Source organism: Fundulus heteroclitus, unplaced genomic scaffold, assembly GCF_011125445.2.
Source record: "Fundulus heteroclitus isolate FHET01 unplaced genomic scaffold, MU-UCD_Fhet_4.1 scaffold_53, whole genome shotgun sequence".
Lineage (NCBI taxonomy): Eukaryota > Metazoa > Chordata > Actinopteri > Cyprinodontiformes > Fundulidae > Fundulus > Fundulus heteroclitus.
The window spans coordinates 1308162-1324722 of NW_023396956.1; the positions used below are offsets into that span (position 1 = coordinate 1308162).

The 16561-nt window shown below is 41.1% G+C and overlaps 1 protein-coding gene across 2 annotated transcripts in view; it reads left to right on the forward strand.

Moving 5' to 3' along the window:
- The window catches only part of stat4 (signal transducer and activator of transcription 4), a 30626-nt gene that overhangs the window by 9976 nt on the left and 4089 nt on the right, over window positions 1–16561 (forward strand). The window contains exons 3-18 of one of the 2 annotated variants that reach the window (XM_036132725.1): window positions 5296–5394; window positions 7566–7658; window positions 7737–7815; window positions 7944–8029; window positions 8121–8272; window positions 9583–9741; window positions 10364–10456; window positions 10560–10619; window positions 10702–10722; window positions 13962–14055; window positions 14162–14203; window positions 14289–14372; window positions 14460–14558; window positions 14787–14922; window positions 16311–16363; window positions 16466–16560. In XM_036132725.1, coding sequence (XP_035988618.1) covers window positions 5296–5394; window positions 7566–7658; window positions 7737–7815; window positions 7944–8029; window positions 8121–8272; window positions 9583–9741; window positions 10364–10456; window positions 10560–10619; window positions 10702–10722; window positions 13962–14055; window positions 14162–14203; window positions 14289–14372; window positions 14460–14558; window positions 14787–14922; window positions 16311–16363; window positions 16466–16560 — 1445 coding nt within the window. Of the gene's footprint in view, window positions 1–5295; window positions 5395–7565; window positions 7659–7736; window positions 7816–7943; window positions 8030–8120; window positions 8273–9582; window positions 9742–10363; window positions 10457–10559; window positions 10620–10701; window positions 10723–13961; window positions 14056–14158; window positions 14204–14288; window positions 14373–14459; window positions 14559–14786; window positions 14923–16310; window positions 16364–16465; window position 16561 lie in introns of both variants that reach the window. The other variant, XM_036132724.1, reaches the window with a different exon arrangement.

Here is a 16561-nt window from a genome sequence, read left to right on the forward strand (position 1 = left end):
GTGGGAAAGTCTGTGGCTGCTAAATATGTGCTAATTCTTTTTTTTTTTTTTGTCTCTTGATTATTCATGGAGCTGATTTGAAGAAACAATAGAATTTTAGTAATTGAAGAGTCTAAAGTGTGCAGGACACTAAAAACCTTGCATATGGAAATATATTTATTGTCCAACAATGGGCAAATTTGGGCGTGACAGCGGCAAAACACGTAAACAGAATAAGACAGATTTACGGACTAGATTAAGCAGTATGAACAAAAAAGCTAATTCAAAGTTAAGTTGTTAGGCAGAAGGAAATTAAGTTATCAGAAAGGAAACAAATCCTGACATTTATTAATTGGTAGTACAGTATATTCCCCAGACCCCAGGTCCAGACAACATACCTGGGTGGGTGCTAAAGGAGTGTGCAGGTCAGCTGGCTGGTGTCCTCACAGACATTTTTAACACCTCTCTGGACCAAGCCACAGTGCCAGCATGCTTCAAGTCTGCCTCCATCATTCCGGTGCCAAAGAAACCTCAAGTCACCTGTTTCAACGACTACTGGCCTGTTGCACTGACTCCCATCATGATGAAGTGCTTTGACAGGCTGGTAAAGGAACACATCGTCTCCAGTCTCCCCCCAACACTCGACCCGTTCCAGTTTGCCTACCGACGGAACCGCTCCACTGAGGACGCCATCTCCTCTGCTCTTCACCTGAGCCTGGCACACCTGGAGGAGAAGAACACGCACGTGCGGATGCTGTTCCTGGACTTCAGTTCAGCGTTCAACACCATCATCCCACAGCATCTGGTGGGAAAACTGGAACATCTGGGCTTCAGCACACCCCTTCAGCTGGCTGCTAGACTTAGACTTAGACAACTTTATTTGTCATTTTGTATGCACAAAGTGCGTACAGAACGAAAGTTCATTGGCATACAGCTTGAAAAAAAATCACAATTAATTGCAGCAAGTTTCAGGATAAAGATGCAGCAGCGATTTGTGTAAACAATTGAAATGGCTTCAGCAGCTTCAACAGTCTGATGGCAGCAGGGAAAAAGCTTTTGCAGAACCTGGTGGACCTGCAGCGGATGCTGTGGAACCTCTTTCCAGAAGGCAGCAGGGAGAACAGTCCATGGTGGGGGGGTGAGGGGTCCCTGATGATGTTACGGGACACGCAGCGCTGAGATTAAATGTCCTTAATGGAGGGAAGAGGAGCCCCGATGATCCCTTCTGCTGTCCTCACCACTCTCCTCATGTTCTTCCAGTCGGAGGCACTGCAGCCTCCACACCACACAGAGAGACAGCTGGTCAGAATGCTCTCTATGGTGCTTCTGTAGAAGGTCGTGAGGATGGGCGGGGGCAGGTGGGCTCTCCTCATCCTCCGCAGGAAGTACAGTTGTTTCTGTGCCCTCTTCACCAGTGACGAGGTGTTCACAGACCAGCTGAGGTTCTCCGTGATGTGCACCCCCAGGAACTTGGTGCTGCTGACCACCTCCACAGCTGAGCTGTTGCTGAGCAGTGGAGTGTGGTGAGGCCGGTTCTTCCTGAAGTCGACGATAAGCTCCTCACCAACAGACCTCAGTCAGTCCGGGTCATCAGAACACCTCTGATGTCATCACCCTCAGCACGGGCTCCCCTCAGGGATGACACACGACTGCGTCCCCAGCTTCACCACCAATCACATCGTGAAGTTCGCAGACGACACAACGGTGGTGGGCCTGATCAGAGACGACAACGACCAGGACTACAGAGAGGAGGTGGAGCAGCTGGTGGGCTGGTGCAGAGAAAACAGCCTGATCCTGAACGTGGAGAAGACGAAGGAGATCATCATTGGACACATCAATTGGACACATTTCAGACATAAAAGGTGCCTAAGGCAAAAGGTACAGGCAGAAGAGAAGTGGTCCAACAACAGCCATGAAATCAGGAAATCACGGTCTACTGTGTCAAAGGCAGAGCGTGGTCTCCATAGCTGATAAAATGTTATTTAAAACACTGGACAGAGCTAATTCTGTACTGTGAAATTATTTAAAACTTAAATATTTCTGACATTTTATGCTTATTTTACACAAAGCAAATGTGGAGACAGGTCTGAAATTGGAGTTGTGCCCAGGGTTGTTCAGCAGTGGATGAACAACTGCATGCTTAAAGCCCTTTGGTACCTGGTTCACACAGAAAGACCCCAAGCTGGGATTTGAACTAGGCACCCTCTTGCTGCAAGGCACCAGTGCTACCAACTGCTCCACTGGGAGCTTTAACACCATTTATCCTGTTAAACTGGAAGTTTGTACTTACAGCGAAATTTCTTACTGTAAAATTGTTTAGAACTAAGTATGTTCTTGTAGGAATCTGAGAAAATGTGACTACAGTAAATGTAATTTAACCAATATTTTGGTTAAGTGGAGGGAAACGGATGCATGAAGGTGTTCTGCCATCTTAGTGGTGGGTGAACCGGTCCAATCGGAAGCTTAAAGTGCTTAAACTAATTGTTCCTTTTCATGGCAAAACTGCTTCCTAGTCATTAGGAAGTCCATTATTCCTGCTTTCCCAGATGAGTCTGGAGCAATGGCATTATCAGTGTCCCTGCTCCAATAAACCAGATTTATATGGTCAAATAACCTCATCAGCTGGTTTGTGCACACTGTTCACATTTTGCTCAAACTTTTTCTTTTCTTTTTGTCTTTTTATTGCTCTCTCAACCCACTTTCCTGTCAGCTTACTGTCAAATAAGGGCCACTCCTGTGAAAAAAGAAGCGTGGATCCTCTACATTATTAAAACTTATTTTTGTGGACTTATGGAAGCAGAAACAGGCCTTTGTGTCACATCAGTGTCTCCCTAAGAAACAGGAATGTTTTTTTAATAAATTATTAGGGCTGCAGCTGTGATTTGGTTTAACGGAATCTAGCATTTTACCCCCACTGAATAAATCAGAATCAGAATCAGAATCAGACATACTTTAATAATCCCAGAGGGAAATTACTTTTGTTACATGCTCCAGAATACACACACATTGTTTTATATATATATATATATATATATATATATATATATATATATATATATATATATATATATATATATGTGTGTGTGTGTGTGTGTGTGTGTGTGTGTGTGTATATATATATATATATATATACATATGTATAACTATAAATCCAAGTAAAGTGATAGTGACTTGTGCAAGAACAGTGCAAAGAATGCATAAATGTCAGTTACAGAGGGGGGGGGGGGGGGGGGGTGTTAGAATCACTGAGGGAGGGGTTGTGAAGATTGATAGCCACAGGCAGGAATGATTTCCTGTGGCGCTCAGTGGTGCATCTGGGTAAGAGGAGTTTTACCCAGATGCACCAAATGTGCAGAAAGTAAAGGCTGTATCTTTCTAAAATACTCAGCATCACATTAAGGTACTTTAAAAGAAAGATTTATTCATAGGCTTTTTGCATCTTTACCAGGCGTAAAGAGCTCTGTATATTACAAGTTAAATAGATCAATCATAAAGACCGTTATCAGTTTCAAGCTGCTGTTGTTGTCGTATGAAAAAAGTGTTAAATATGACCAACGTGAGGCTGAGGTGTCCACCATATTGTTTTTTCTCACGCTGAGCTCTCGTTATTGGTCATGTACAGCTAGCATGTGGGATATATAACAATAAAGAAGCAGTTTTTATTTCAGGAGAAGGAAGAGAACATGCTACATTCTAGAACCCATCGCCATATTCCCTGACATTAGTTTGCAGCAGGATATTTCCCCATCATGCAGAATTACAGGCCATTTGAGTTAGAGATGCCCGGATCGGATATCTGCTTCCATATGGACTAATTAGCTGGATCGGATATCGGCTGATTGATGCCGGTCCAGCGTTACGGTCATTCAGTCATTTCTTTTTTCATCAATATCATACACAGCAATACAGTTACGGCAATCTAGTCATTTTTATTCTATGTTAGCAACGCCGGTTACGCAGAGCATGCGGAGCAGCCAGCGGTGAGCAAACACAGAGCAACATGGAGCCGGACCGAGCCGAGTCTGCTACAAGTACGACTACAACATGCAGCATCTGCATTGCATAAGTTACGGGTGGTGGGGGGGGATAAGGTTGGAAAATTCAAAACCACAAACTTAAATAGCTTTTGTTGCAGTTTTAGCGTTTAAAAGTTAACATTGTAAATGATTGGTATATTAAAGGTGATACTTTGTGGTTTGAAAAAAGTTAAAATCTGTTAAGAATTTCTTTACTTAACGTTTTAGAAGCAGTTTTCTATTTGTGATTTTGTTTTTGTTTTTTAAATCAGGCTCTAACTTGAACCAATTAAATGTGGGAAATAACTGGAGCTGCAGGCTTGTAAGCAATTATATAATTCTTTTAAAGATTTAATTTCTTGCCCTAAGATTATCTAGCTGAAAAAAAAATGTAAATGCATGATATGCGCTTGTAACTTATCTGCTCTGTTTTTTCTTTACCCATATAAAGAGTATTTCATATTAATAATAACCAAATTATCAAAGCAGCTGGTCTCAGTCACATGTTTTTGTGAGTAAAACATCTGAAATATTCACAGAAATGTGATCCATATTTTCTTTTAACCCTTTTTAATCCATCTGTCAGCTTTTTGTTTCAGCTAAAAAACTTTCATATCAAATAAAAACGTCAGTTTAATCTATAACTTTTAATGGCGTCAGTCTTCGGTCATTTTTTTATGCTTTTTTATTTTTATCGTGTCTTGTCTGTCGGCGTAGCATTAAGTATCGCTGTAATAATGCCAAAGAGAGTCCAACAGATTTTAGTTTCACAAGCGGAGCCTTACTTCTTTCACCATAGTGCTCCGCTTGATGTAAATATGCAAAAATGTTATTAGATATTGTTTTTTGGGATTATTTCAAGGTCTGTAAACACAGAAATGGAAAAGAGAAAGGAAAAGATGAGGCAAAATGATAAAAGGGAGAAAATGTGACAAAAATAGAGGAGAGGAAACATAGAGAGTGAAATAACATCCTTGGAGTCTGCTTCTACACCTGCAGAGAGAGATATAAAAAGAACAGCAAAAGGTATCACAGGTACAAACAACACCTTGATAACATCGCTGAGGCATATCCAATCTTATTTAATACGACATGCATAAAGTGACAGCTGAAGATAATAACAGGGTTTTCTGTAAAGAAGTGAGTCTGCAGTACCTGGATCCACCGGTAGGTGTTGATGAGAGTGAACCTGTGTCTGTGAGGTTTATCCATGAGAAAAATGCTCAGTAGTGATTCTGAGGAGCCAAACGGTTTGTTCTAACTTAAAAAATACTGTTTTTGTGTTTGAATGTGGCTCCAGAGGAAATACACGACCAACCCTACGGCCATGGCCAGAGTGATCTCCACCTGCCTCAGGGAGGAGCGGCGGATCCTGTCCAGCACCTGCACACAGGAACAGGTTTGTCTCAATGTCTTCCCAGAAGGGAAAGTCCCTCTACTTCTGATTTTACCGCTGCTGCTGGTGAATCAGGGCGACCAGGAAAGAAGACATCGCTTACCCGCCCAACCGTTCCGCTTCATTCCTAACAAACTGGGTCAGAAACCAAGAGCTTTGAGCTCCGAGTAAATGTTGCAATAACCAGAAATTAACCAGAAACTAGAAAAATCCCCCTAATATGGAACCATTAACTTTAAACGTTATCACATATTTTAGGGGTTTAGAAGCCCATTTCATGTAAATGTATTAATTAAAGTAATAATTTAAGGTTGTTATACAGTATAGAGTACAGATTCACAGGTAATGCGTCTTTGGTTTTAAACATTTTACAATTGACTGGTTTTCTGGGTCGTTCACAATGATAGAAAATATAATTTCCATGTCAGTTAGAGACAAAGCCAAAAACCAACAAAGCAAGCCCCATCACAGAAAGTTACCCAACAAGGGTGCAAAACATGACGGCAGTGAATGGAAGCAGCTGAAAATCCCACTTTTCTACAAATAATCATTCTCTTTTAATTCATGATGGTTTAAAACTGAGGACCACATCTGCTTTACCGCTGAAACTACTAGTCATTCTTTGGTTTGTTCCCTAACAACGTGTTGTTGTGCCATAAAAAGTCACTTCAAGCTAATGCTGGTGGATTGTAGAAGTTAAAAACAGGGATATAAAATCAGACCGCTGCTGCAGTCAAACACTCTCTGCTTCATTCAGCTCAGACACTGTGGGAAAAACAAGTTATTGTGGCTAAAACCAAGCTTGAGGAAAGTTTGAAAAAAGCTGCCGTTGCTTTAATTTAATAAAGTGATCCATGGACATCGGCAGAACAATACTGGCAGAGGACCGATAGAAAAGAAAAACTATTGCAAGATATTTGGGATGCTCAGAAGTACTAACTCCGTTCTATACTGTGTTGTTAATAAGAAACTGCACATATTCCTGTTACATGGTCTGTTTTATCTACACAACCATCCAGTTTCTAGCATTCTGTACGGTCTACCATGTGTTCTGGTGTAGGCCTGCTCAGCATTAGGAAAAATGTGCTGTGCAATAACAACATGACAGCAAACACAGACTCAAGACAATGAGCAGTTTATCCAACTACTTAAACAAAGTGGCGGTCATCTGCACTTTTGGCAATAAAACAACGTATTTGTTGGTTCTTCATCATTCTGCCCCCTCTTTATCTTTTGAAACATTTTATGCTGCCTTAAAGGGGACAAAATCAAATTTTAGCCCTAAATGAGGCAGTGAAAGAGGCTGGTTCCTATTTCAGTAATCTTATAAGTCACAGCAAAGATATTCCTAGGGTGTTATTTGACAGCATCAATAGTATAATGTCTCCTCCACCTCAGAATGCCATCGCTTTCTGATGAATACTGCAGCATATTTCTTAATCATCTTCTGAACAAGGTAATGGTTGTGACATCTAAAATCCCCCTGAGTTCCCCCTGCTCTCCTGAAAGTTCACCTCCTTCTGTCTCGTCTGGCTGAAGCTACGAGTGGATAATTCATCAGCTGCTCATCACACCGTCCCCCAGCAGACTACAAAAATGGCCGAACGGCGCGGAACGTTCTGTGACCTGGAGGGGGGCGGGGCAGGAAGTGCCTCTTTTAGATTTAAAGAGACGGCACCAAAACGAGTTGTTTTCAGACAAACCTCTGAACAGGGTGAACGAGGGGGTAAATTAACGAGGAATTCAGTTTATATAGACCACGACTGAATGATTTCAATGTGAAAAGCAGTATATGTCCCTTTTAAATTACTAGTGTCACCAAATATATCACAGAGCCTGAATGGCAGCTTAGTGTTTAGCCGTCATTTATTACAGTTCAGGCAGTTTAACATTTATATTGTGATAACAGATATTTGATGTGTTGTGCAGCCTTACGCTGAAGTTATTCCTCTTTTTATTGTAATCTCCTCAGATCAGTGGGTGTTTGGCCTTGACAGACTTTCGTTATGTGAGAAATTTTTCAAAAGATTACTTTACTGCTTTGAAAAACAGGGAATAGCCTGATTCTGGTGTGTTTTTGCTAGTTTTACCAAAACTTAAAGTTTTTTTTTTTTGGCACCAGAGAACTGAAGAAATACCATATATTAGTGAAGATAACTCAACATTTTGAACAGGGGGCGCTGGAACAGTCGTTGCAGAACTCTGTGGCCTTTGAAAGACAGAAGAACATGGACAACAGAGTGGGGATCATCAGAAACAGTGTCCAGGTAAGAAGTTTATTTAAGACATGTACAGCCTGGGAGAATTTTACATTTGATTAAACAACATGAAATGTTTGTCTGTAGTTGATGGACCAAGCTGTGAAAAACATTGAGGACATGCAGGATGATTTTGATTTCTTCTACAAGACGTTGCAGTCACGAGGTGAGCACCGCTCTGAACTGCAGTCACAGTGATTAAATATGATTTAGTCTTTTAACCTGTACCCACAGCTGAATCAAAACCTCAGGACCAGAAAACCGTGTATATTTATGCCATGCAATTATTTTCAGAATCAACAGATAGAACGTCTGACATGATAAAACAGGGAATAACAAGACTACAGGAAATGCTCAACAGGCTTGACTTCAAAAGGAAGGTAAGCAAAGAATATTCACAGATAAAGTCTCATTGTTCTATCTGAATAAAATAAAACTGTTTATATTCTCCGTTCTTCCATTCCCTTTTAGGAGATTTTGTCCAAAATGGATGTGGTAATCAAAGAGATCGACGACCTGATGACCTCTCAGCTCAGACCTGAGCTGCAGGACTGGAAACGCAGGCAGCAGATCGCCGCCATCGGTGGTCCCATGCTGACTGGGCTGGAGCAGCTGCAAAGTTGGTAATGAGCTTCAAAAACAGCTGCTAGTAATAACTTTAAGCAACAAGCCAATACGATAGACATGCCTGGACACATAGGCTACCTGAACACTGATTTAACAAACAAATTAGAGCTTCCAAAGGCAGTCAAAATACATTTTTCAAAAACATCCAAGAGGCCTGCCAATAACGACTGTCACAAGTAAGTATATTGTTCTCTTTTATGTGGTTAAACAGAATAATATCATGGACAACATCGTCTAATAGCTATAGTATAGTATAGTATAGTATAGTATAGTATAGTATGGTATAGTATAGTATAGTGTAGTATAAAGAGACATAACCTTGAATCTCTAATTTAAATAAAAGCCATTGGAAAGTTTCCATAAACAAACCAAATTACCGGAAAATCAGTGTAGCGCAACATTTGAAAACTCAGCGTATCATTTTAAACAACAGTTTTTTTTCTGTTTTTATTCTATTGCTTTAAAGTCTGTGTTCTCTTAAAACAAATCGGTTCACAAATATTAACTTTTTTTCTTTTTTGATGATTAATGTTATTTGTTCATGCTAGGTCACCGTTAGCTGGTATGGTGAGCAGTTTTAGGATTTATTATAAATTTTCCTTAAGTCTAAGTGAAAATACATACCCTGTTTTTTTTAGTACATTTAACAACGTAAATGCACTAACAAAATAATGAATGTACAGGTTTCCCAGCCTCCTACTGACTATGCTAGGCTACCATTAGCGACAGTGGCAAATATTTTAGATTGTTAGCATGTTAGCATCAAGTTCAAATGTTTTTATTGTCATTCCCATAAATTTAAAATAAAATATTTTAAATAATCTGTGTTTATCTTAGACAGAACAAGTGCAAAAACAAAATGTTGTGAAGATATACCAGTTTAGCACCCACAAGATACATGTGGCTATGCTAGGTAGCCATTTGCTAGCTTGATGAGTAGTTTTAACTTTTAATTACCAGTTACATTAATTTCAATAGTTTTTAATTATTTTTCATTCTCTGCAAATAAAACAAACACATTAAAACAAAATATTTTCTTGGCAAAACTATAACACTGAATGGTTTTACATGAAAACGAGTCCCTTATTTAAAAATACATTGAACGGACCTGCTTGAGCTACAGTAATAGACCCAGAAAATATATTTTATATGTGACTTCAAGGATACCATTAGTGTTTTTTAAGTGATTTTTGCATGTTGGATGGTTGGCATTCTGCAGCCGTGGTGCATCAAACTCACATCTGCTCTCACTGTTGTCGGGTAAATTTGTTGTCTAGCTGACCGTCTCGACCTTCTCCTCTCTCAGGTTCACTCTGACAGCACAGAGCCTCTTCCAGATAAAACGGCAGCTGGACAAACTGGGAGAGCTGGTCGTCAAAGTTACTTACGAGAGCGATCCGATACCGCTACAGAAACCTCAGATGGAGGAACGCGTTAAATACCTCATCTACCATCTCATCAAGAGGTATTCCAGAGACAAAGCATGGCCAATCTTTACCAAAAAGGTCCAGTAGATGCCATGGGGAGGAAAGCCTTTCTCTCCCTGCAGACATCCGTAACACCGACACCTTCTACCAGTTCAATCTAAACTCTAAACTCATATGTTCAAAACTGTAATTTTCATTGTTTGTTGTTTAATCTTTACTTTCCTGCTTGTTCTGTTCAGTGTCCTTGAATGTTCTGAAAGGTGATTTTAAATTAAATGTATTATTATTATTATTATTATTATTATTATTATTATTATTATTATTATTATTATTATTATTATTATTATTATTATTATTATTATAACCCCGTTTAGCTGGACTCCCTGAGGCTTATTGAGTGGAAGAAGAAGACAAATTAACACCTAAACTCTGCTGATGTCTGGTGACAGAATGCAAATATTACAAAGCAAGGAGGGATTCATGGAAATGGCTTTTATTTGTTTATTCTTTTTTTTCTTTGCAGACAGAAAAGCATCGATCTGTGAAAATTATATTATAAAGTTGAGATAGCGCTTAAACTGTCTGCCATTTAAAGTTAAAGATACATTTAAGAGTTTTTAATACTTCCTGTAAGTTCTGCAACATCTGGTTTGTTTTTAGCTCCTTTGTGGTGGAGAAGCAGCCCTGCATGCCCACACATCCACAGAAACCTCTCATCATCAAGACCGGAGTACAATTCACCACCAAAGTCAGGTATCTGAGCTCTTCCCTGCCAATCCCCAAACAGTTTCCTTTATTTTAGGTACATTCATTAGAAAGTAAAGATTTAATCCTTTTACTTCGCAATTTCTTGCAGACTTTTGGTCAAACTTCCTGAAGTGGATTATCAGCTAAAAGTGAAAACAACATTTGACAAGTAAGAAAACAATGTGTGTTCAGTTCAGCATTTATACATTAGCTTAATCTGAGGACTAATGTGTATGTTTTTCTCTCTGTAGGGACCTTCCTCCTGGCAGAGTGTGAGTACTAACCATGTCCTGCTTTTTCAGACTGTAGCAGAAAAAAAATAACAGATTTACAGGTGATGGTCATATAATTAGAAAACAGATTCCTTTATTTAACCAGGTAAAAAAAAAGTCATTAAGAATAAAATCTCTTTTCCAAGACTGACCTGGCCAAGATGGCAGCTCTAATGTACATTTGAATACACAACACACAGTAAGATTATCAGTTTACAAAGTGCAGTGACATACAATCATTCATTTATTAATTTATAAAAGATTTATATTCCCCCAGAGATTAAATAGTTCTCAATTTCCAGTGCTGCATCGTTCCAGGTTGATGGGGCAGAGAATTATAAAACCTTTTTTCCCAGTTCAGTTCTGACAGGATCTGCATCAGGATGAAGTCCTGAGAACGCCGGTCATATCGGTTAAAGTTTATGCACATATGCAGACATAAATATGTAGGTAGAAGTCCAGGAATAGATTTGTAGATAAGTCCGGCAGTGGGAGAGCCTACGAGCATACAGAGATGGAGATAGTGCAATTATAAGGAGCAATGATGTACACCATGGCTGCAAACAGTGACAAAAAGCAATGCACAGTGATAAACTGCATCCAATTTCTTTAAAAACTGACCTATGCAGGTCTGCATAGTCCAACAAAAGTAAAAAAGTAGAAGGGATCAAATGTTTTCTCAATTTATTTATTTCTAAAAAAGAAACCCAAATTCAACTTTGAAATGAGTTTCTGGATGTGTGCAGTTTAAAAGACAGATTCTCTTCCATTACAATACCTAGATACTTACAGGATGTGACCATTTGGGTTTCGGCCCCATGCACAGTTGACAGCCTGCGAAGGTTAGAAGGAAACTGTTTACCATTAGAAACAAGCATGGACTTTCCTTAATCTGCATTAAGCACTAACTTCAGAACGGTGACGAACACTGACTGGAACAGCTCCAGTGATTTTGAAGCTGATTAGAGAGATCAGTTTTGTGAAATGTGTTTGACAGATCTATAAAAAGCGCTGCGCAGTATTTACAACTATCTACTGTTTCTGTGATACCATCGACCACTTTAACAGCAGCGGTTACCGTACTCTGCTGTTTACCAAAACCAGACTGAGCTATCATGAAAATTTGATTTATATTCAGTAATTCCATTCAAAATAGGTAACTTGTGCACTATAATAACTCACTACAAACAGATTGATGTATTTCAAGTGTTTATTTATTTAAATTCTGATGATTATAACTGACAACTAATGAAATTACCCAAATCCTGTATCTCAGAAAATTAGAATGTTGTGAAAAGGTCCAGTACTGAAGACGCCTGGTGCTACAGGTTAATCAGCCAATTAACTAATTAACTCCTGCAAAGGCCTTTAAATGGTCTCAGTCTGGTTCTGTAGGCGACGCCGTCATGGGGAAGACTGCTGACCTGACAGTTGTCCACAAGACGATAATGGACACCTGGACAAGGAGGACAAGTCACTAAGGTCATTGCTAAAGAGACTGGCTGCTCAGAGATCTGTGTCCGAGCGCATTAATAGAGAGGCGAAGGAAAAGAAGTGGTAAAAAAAGCCCGACAGCAGGCATGACCGCGTCCTGGAGAGGATTGTGAAACAAAACCCATCAGAAATGTGGGGAGATTCACAGAGTGGACTGCAGCTGGATCAGAGCTTCCAGAACCACCAAGACCCGGTTGAGCCGTGGCTTCCCTGGCGTCTGGAACCAGAGTCAGAAGCGTCTCATCTGGGCTAAAGACTAAAAGGACTGGATGCTGCTGAGTCGTCACAGTTATGTTCCCTGATTAAAGTCAACTCTGCATTTCCTTTGGAAACCAAGGTCCCAGAGTCTGGAGGGAGAGAGGAGAGGCACAGAATCCACGTTTAGGTCCAGTGGAAAGTTTCCACAGTCAGTGATGGTTTGGGAGCCATGGCGTCTGCTGAGGTCAAAGGTCAAAGCAGCCGTTTATCAGGAAGTTGTAGAGCCCTTCATGCTCCCTGCTGCTGACCAACTTTATGAAGATACAGATTTCAGTTTCCAACAGCACCTGCACCCAGCACCAAAGCTCCCAGTACCTGGTTTAAGGGCCATGGTACACCTGTTCTTAAAGGGCCAGCACACTCTCCTGACCTTAACCCCCTAGAAAATCTCTGGGGTTGAAGAGGAAGATGCGATACACCAGATCTAACGATGCAGAGGAGCTGAAGGCCTCAATCAGAGCAACCTGGGCTCTCATCACACCTGAGCAGCGCCACAGACTGATGGACTCCATGCCGCGCCGCACGGCTGCAGTAATCCAGGGATAAGGAGGCCCAGCTAAACACTGAGAGCTGCACATGATCATAGTTTTCAGTTGGCCATCATTTCTGGAAAAACTTTTTTTTTTGTATTGTAATAATAACATTTTCTGAGATACTGAGTTTGGGTTTTTACATTAGTTGTCAGTTATAATCAACAAAATTAAAAGAAATAAACACTTTAAATAAAAGCAGTCTGTGTGTAATGAATCAATATAATATACAAGTTTAACTTTTTGAATGGCATTACTGGAAAAAAAACTTTTTCATGATATTCTAATTATATGACCAGCAGCTGTATATTTATCTATGTGATTGTGACAGCATGCGATCAGACAGGCTTTGGTGCTTAAAAGGCATTAAAAAACAAGACTGGAGACCTTTTGTGGCAATGAGGTTGTTTAGTTTTGTTATAATAGACACAGTGGTGGAAGAGTGATGGTTTGGGCTCGTTATGGAGCCGTTATGGACCTGGTCACCTTGCAGCTGCTGAGTGGACCATGATGGTCTCTGTAGACCAAAGTATTCTGCTGTCAAGTGAGAGTCCATCTGTCCAGCTGGAGCTTGGTTCCAAGTGGGGGGTCAACAGAACCAGGATCCCAAACACAAGCAGCTGATTTACAACAGAATGGCTGGAAAAGGATCAAGGATTATAAAATGGCCTAGTTAAAGTCCGGGCCTCAACTTGACTGAAATGCTGTGGTGGGACCTTTGGACAGCTGAGCAGAAACAGATTTCTGTGAATTTTATCAAACTGAAGCAAGCTGTTAAAGTAGAACGGACAAAGACGTCTCCAGGATGGAAAGTTCTGCTGAGAGCTGCTGGTGTTGAAGGAGGTTCTACAAGCTGCTGGATGCTGCAGAGCTTTTCTACTCTTGTGTGTTTGGGTTCAGAGAATAACCGATCAGAACGCTCTGAATAAATTCGGCACATCCTGTTTTTCTCCTCAGAAGTCGACAGTTCTTCATCCTCACCAACAACACTAAAGTGATGGACATCGAGGATTACTCCAACGGCTGCCTCTCCGTCGAGTTTAGGCACTTGGTAGGGAAACGTTCGCTGCTCAGCCATGGAAGCTCGCCTCGTCCCATTTATGCTCTAAATGTTCAGCCTGGTCCAGGAAGTTGATCAACTTTGTGTTTTACAGCAGCTGAAAGAGAAGAAATACACCAACGGAACCAAAGGGAATGAGGTAACGGAAGTTCTTCAGCATTATTCTCGGTGCTATTACCTTTATTAGCGGAGGTTCTGATGGGGTTCTGGTGTTTTCCCTGCAGGGTCTGCTCTCCGTCACAGAAGAACTTCACTCGCTTAGCTTTGAGGCCTGCTTCACGGTGCAGGGCCTCACCATCGACCTGGAGGTCAGCTCCTGAGGAGAGCGTTCGTTCTCGTGCCGTTGGAGCGTCCGCGTCCCGTCGCTCACTGCGTTTGTCCTTTCCGTTCCCCAGACGTGTTCCCTGCCGCTGGTGGTGATCTCCAACGTGAGCCAGCTGCCAGGCGGCTGGGCCTCCGTCATGTGGTACAACCTCCTGACTGACGAGCCCAGGGTGAGCAGCCAACCAGCAGCTACAGGCGTTCATGAAGCTGAAGATGCTTCATGCAGCCATGAGAAAGTTTATTGTAACGTTTAAAGCGGTTAAATGCATCCGCCGTGCATCAACCGACTGATTTTTCTGGTTTTAGTTCATGGTTTATATGTCAGAGCCAAACTATCCAATCTTTGATTTCACACCCCTTTGGTAACCTCCATCACTTTTTGCTTTGCTTGCCTACAGAACCTGGGCTTTTTTGGTAACCCGCCCCGGGCCAGCTGGAGCCAGCTCTCCGAGGTTCTCAGCTGGCAGTTCTCCACCTTTGCTGGTCGAGGCCTCAACAAAGAGCAGCTCGATATGCTGGGAGAGAAGCTCCTGGGTATGTGCCTGCAACTTGATGCTTAATGAAGTTTCCTAATGTTGCAACGAAGTGGAGAACTCCTGTGATTGAATTTAGCTTCACCTCTAACCAGCGTCCGTGGACAGTGTTGGGTCCATTTAATCATGTTTTAGTTCGTTCTATGCAGACAATACTCTGTTATTCAATTCAATTCAGTTTTATTTATATAGCTCCAATTAACATCACATCATCATCAAGGTTCTTTCCAAAGTCAGACTCCATCAGATCCTCCAGGTTGGTGAGAAAGTTTCCTCTCTAAGGAAACCCAGCAGGTTGCATCAAGTCTCTCCAAGCAGCATTCACTCCTCCTGAAAGAGCGTAGAGCCACAGTGGACAGTCGTCTGCATTGTTGATGGCTTTGCAGCAATCCCTCATACTGAGCATGCATGAAGCGACAGTGGAGAGGAAAACTCCCCTTTAACAGGGAGGAGAACCTCCAGCAGAACCAGAACCAGGCTCAGTGTGAACGCTCATCTGCCTCCACCCACTGGGGCTTAGAGAAGACAGAGCAGAGACACAGAAAGCACAGAAGCTCACATTGACCCAGGAGTACTTTCTATGTTAGAGAAGACAGAGCAGAGACACAAAAAGCTCAGAAGCTCACATTGACCCAGGAGTACTTTCTATGTTAGAGAAGACAGAGCAGAGACACAGAAAGCTCAGAAGCTCACATTGACCCAGGAGTACTTTCTATGTTAGATGGTAATAGAGGATGATCTGCCTCCCCTGATGATGTCACAGCTAACAGAACGCCAGACCAGGAGTACCTTCTATGAAGAGAAAAAGCTGAAATGACGACAAGCAATGCAAAACTAGAGAATAGTAGAACTCAGTAGAGTGAGAGAAATAGATCCTGAAGCTGGATGGATCCAATCAACTAATTTAACTAGAAAACATTTTGAGAAAGCACAAAAGACTTTTATTATTGCTCTTATTTATCCAAACCAAGCTTATTTTCTGTGGACTTGACTGTTAAAACAATCTGTTATTCTTCAGCTAATGCTGGACGTCGTTTCTTTCTCCTGTTTTAGTTCCATAATGAAATGCAGACTTATTTCTAAACTTTTCACTCCCACATAAAGAAAGTTTAATCAACTTAAACTTAGACAACTTTATTGTCATTTTGTACAGAGTGCATACAGAACGAAATTTCGTTGCATACAGCTTATAGGAGTATAGTCAGATTCCAGGTGGAATAAGGCAACATTACAATAGAAAGTGCAGAAGTGATCAAAATCTAAACATGTAAGCAATGCAGGAGAAAAACAGTGTGCATTCACAGTATGCAGGAGAATGCTACTTGGCTATTTTTGTTTGTTTTGTATGTTAATGAGGACATTTCTGGTATTTCTGATGTGTTTCTGTAGGCCAGCTCGCCTCATGCGGCGACTATCAAGTCTCCTGGTCCAAGTTTGCTAAGGTAGGTGACCTCCTGATGTTTAACGGTGCCTTCAGTGTTCAGGGGAAAAGCAAATATTCTGACCTGTGTTATAATTTCCACTGTTCCCATTTTTACTTATAGGAGAATATTCCAGGAAAGCCCTTCAGTTTCTGGATGTGGTTGGACTCGATCCTGGAGCTCATCAAGAAGCACCTGCTGCCCGTCTGGAATGAGAAG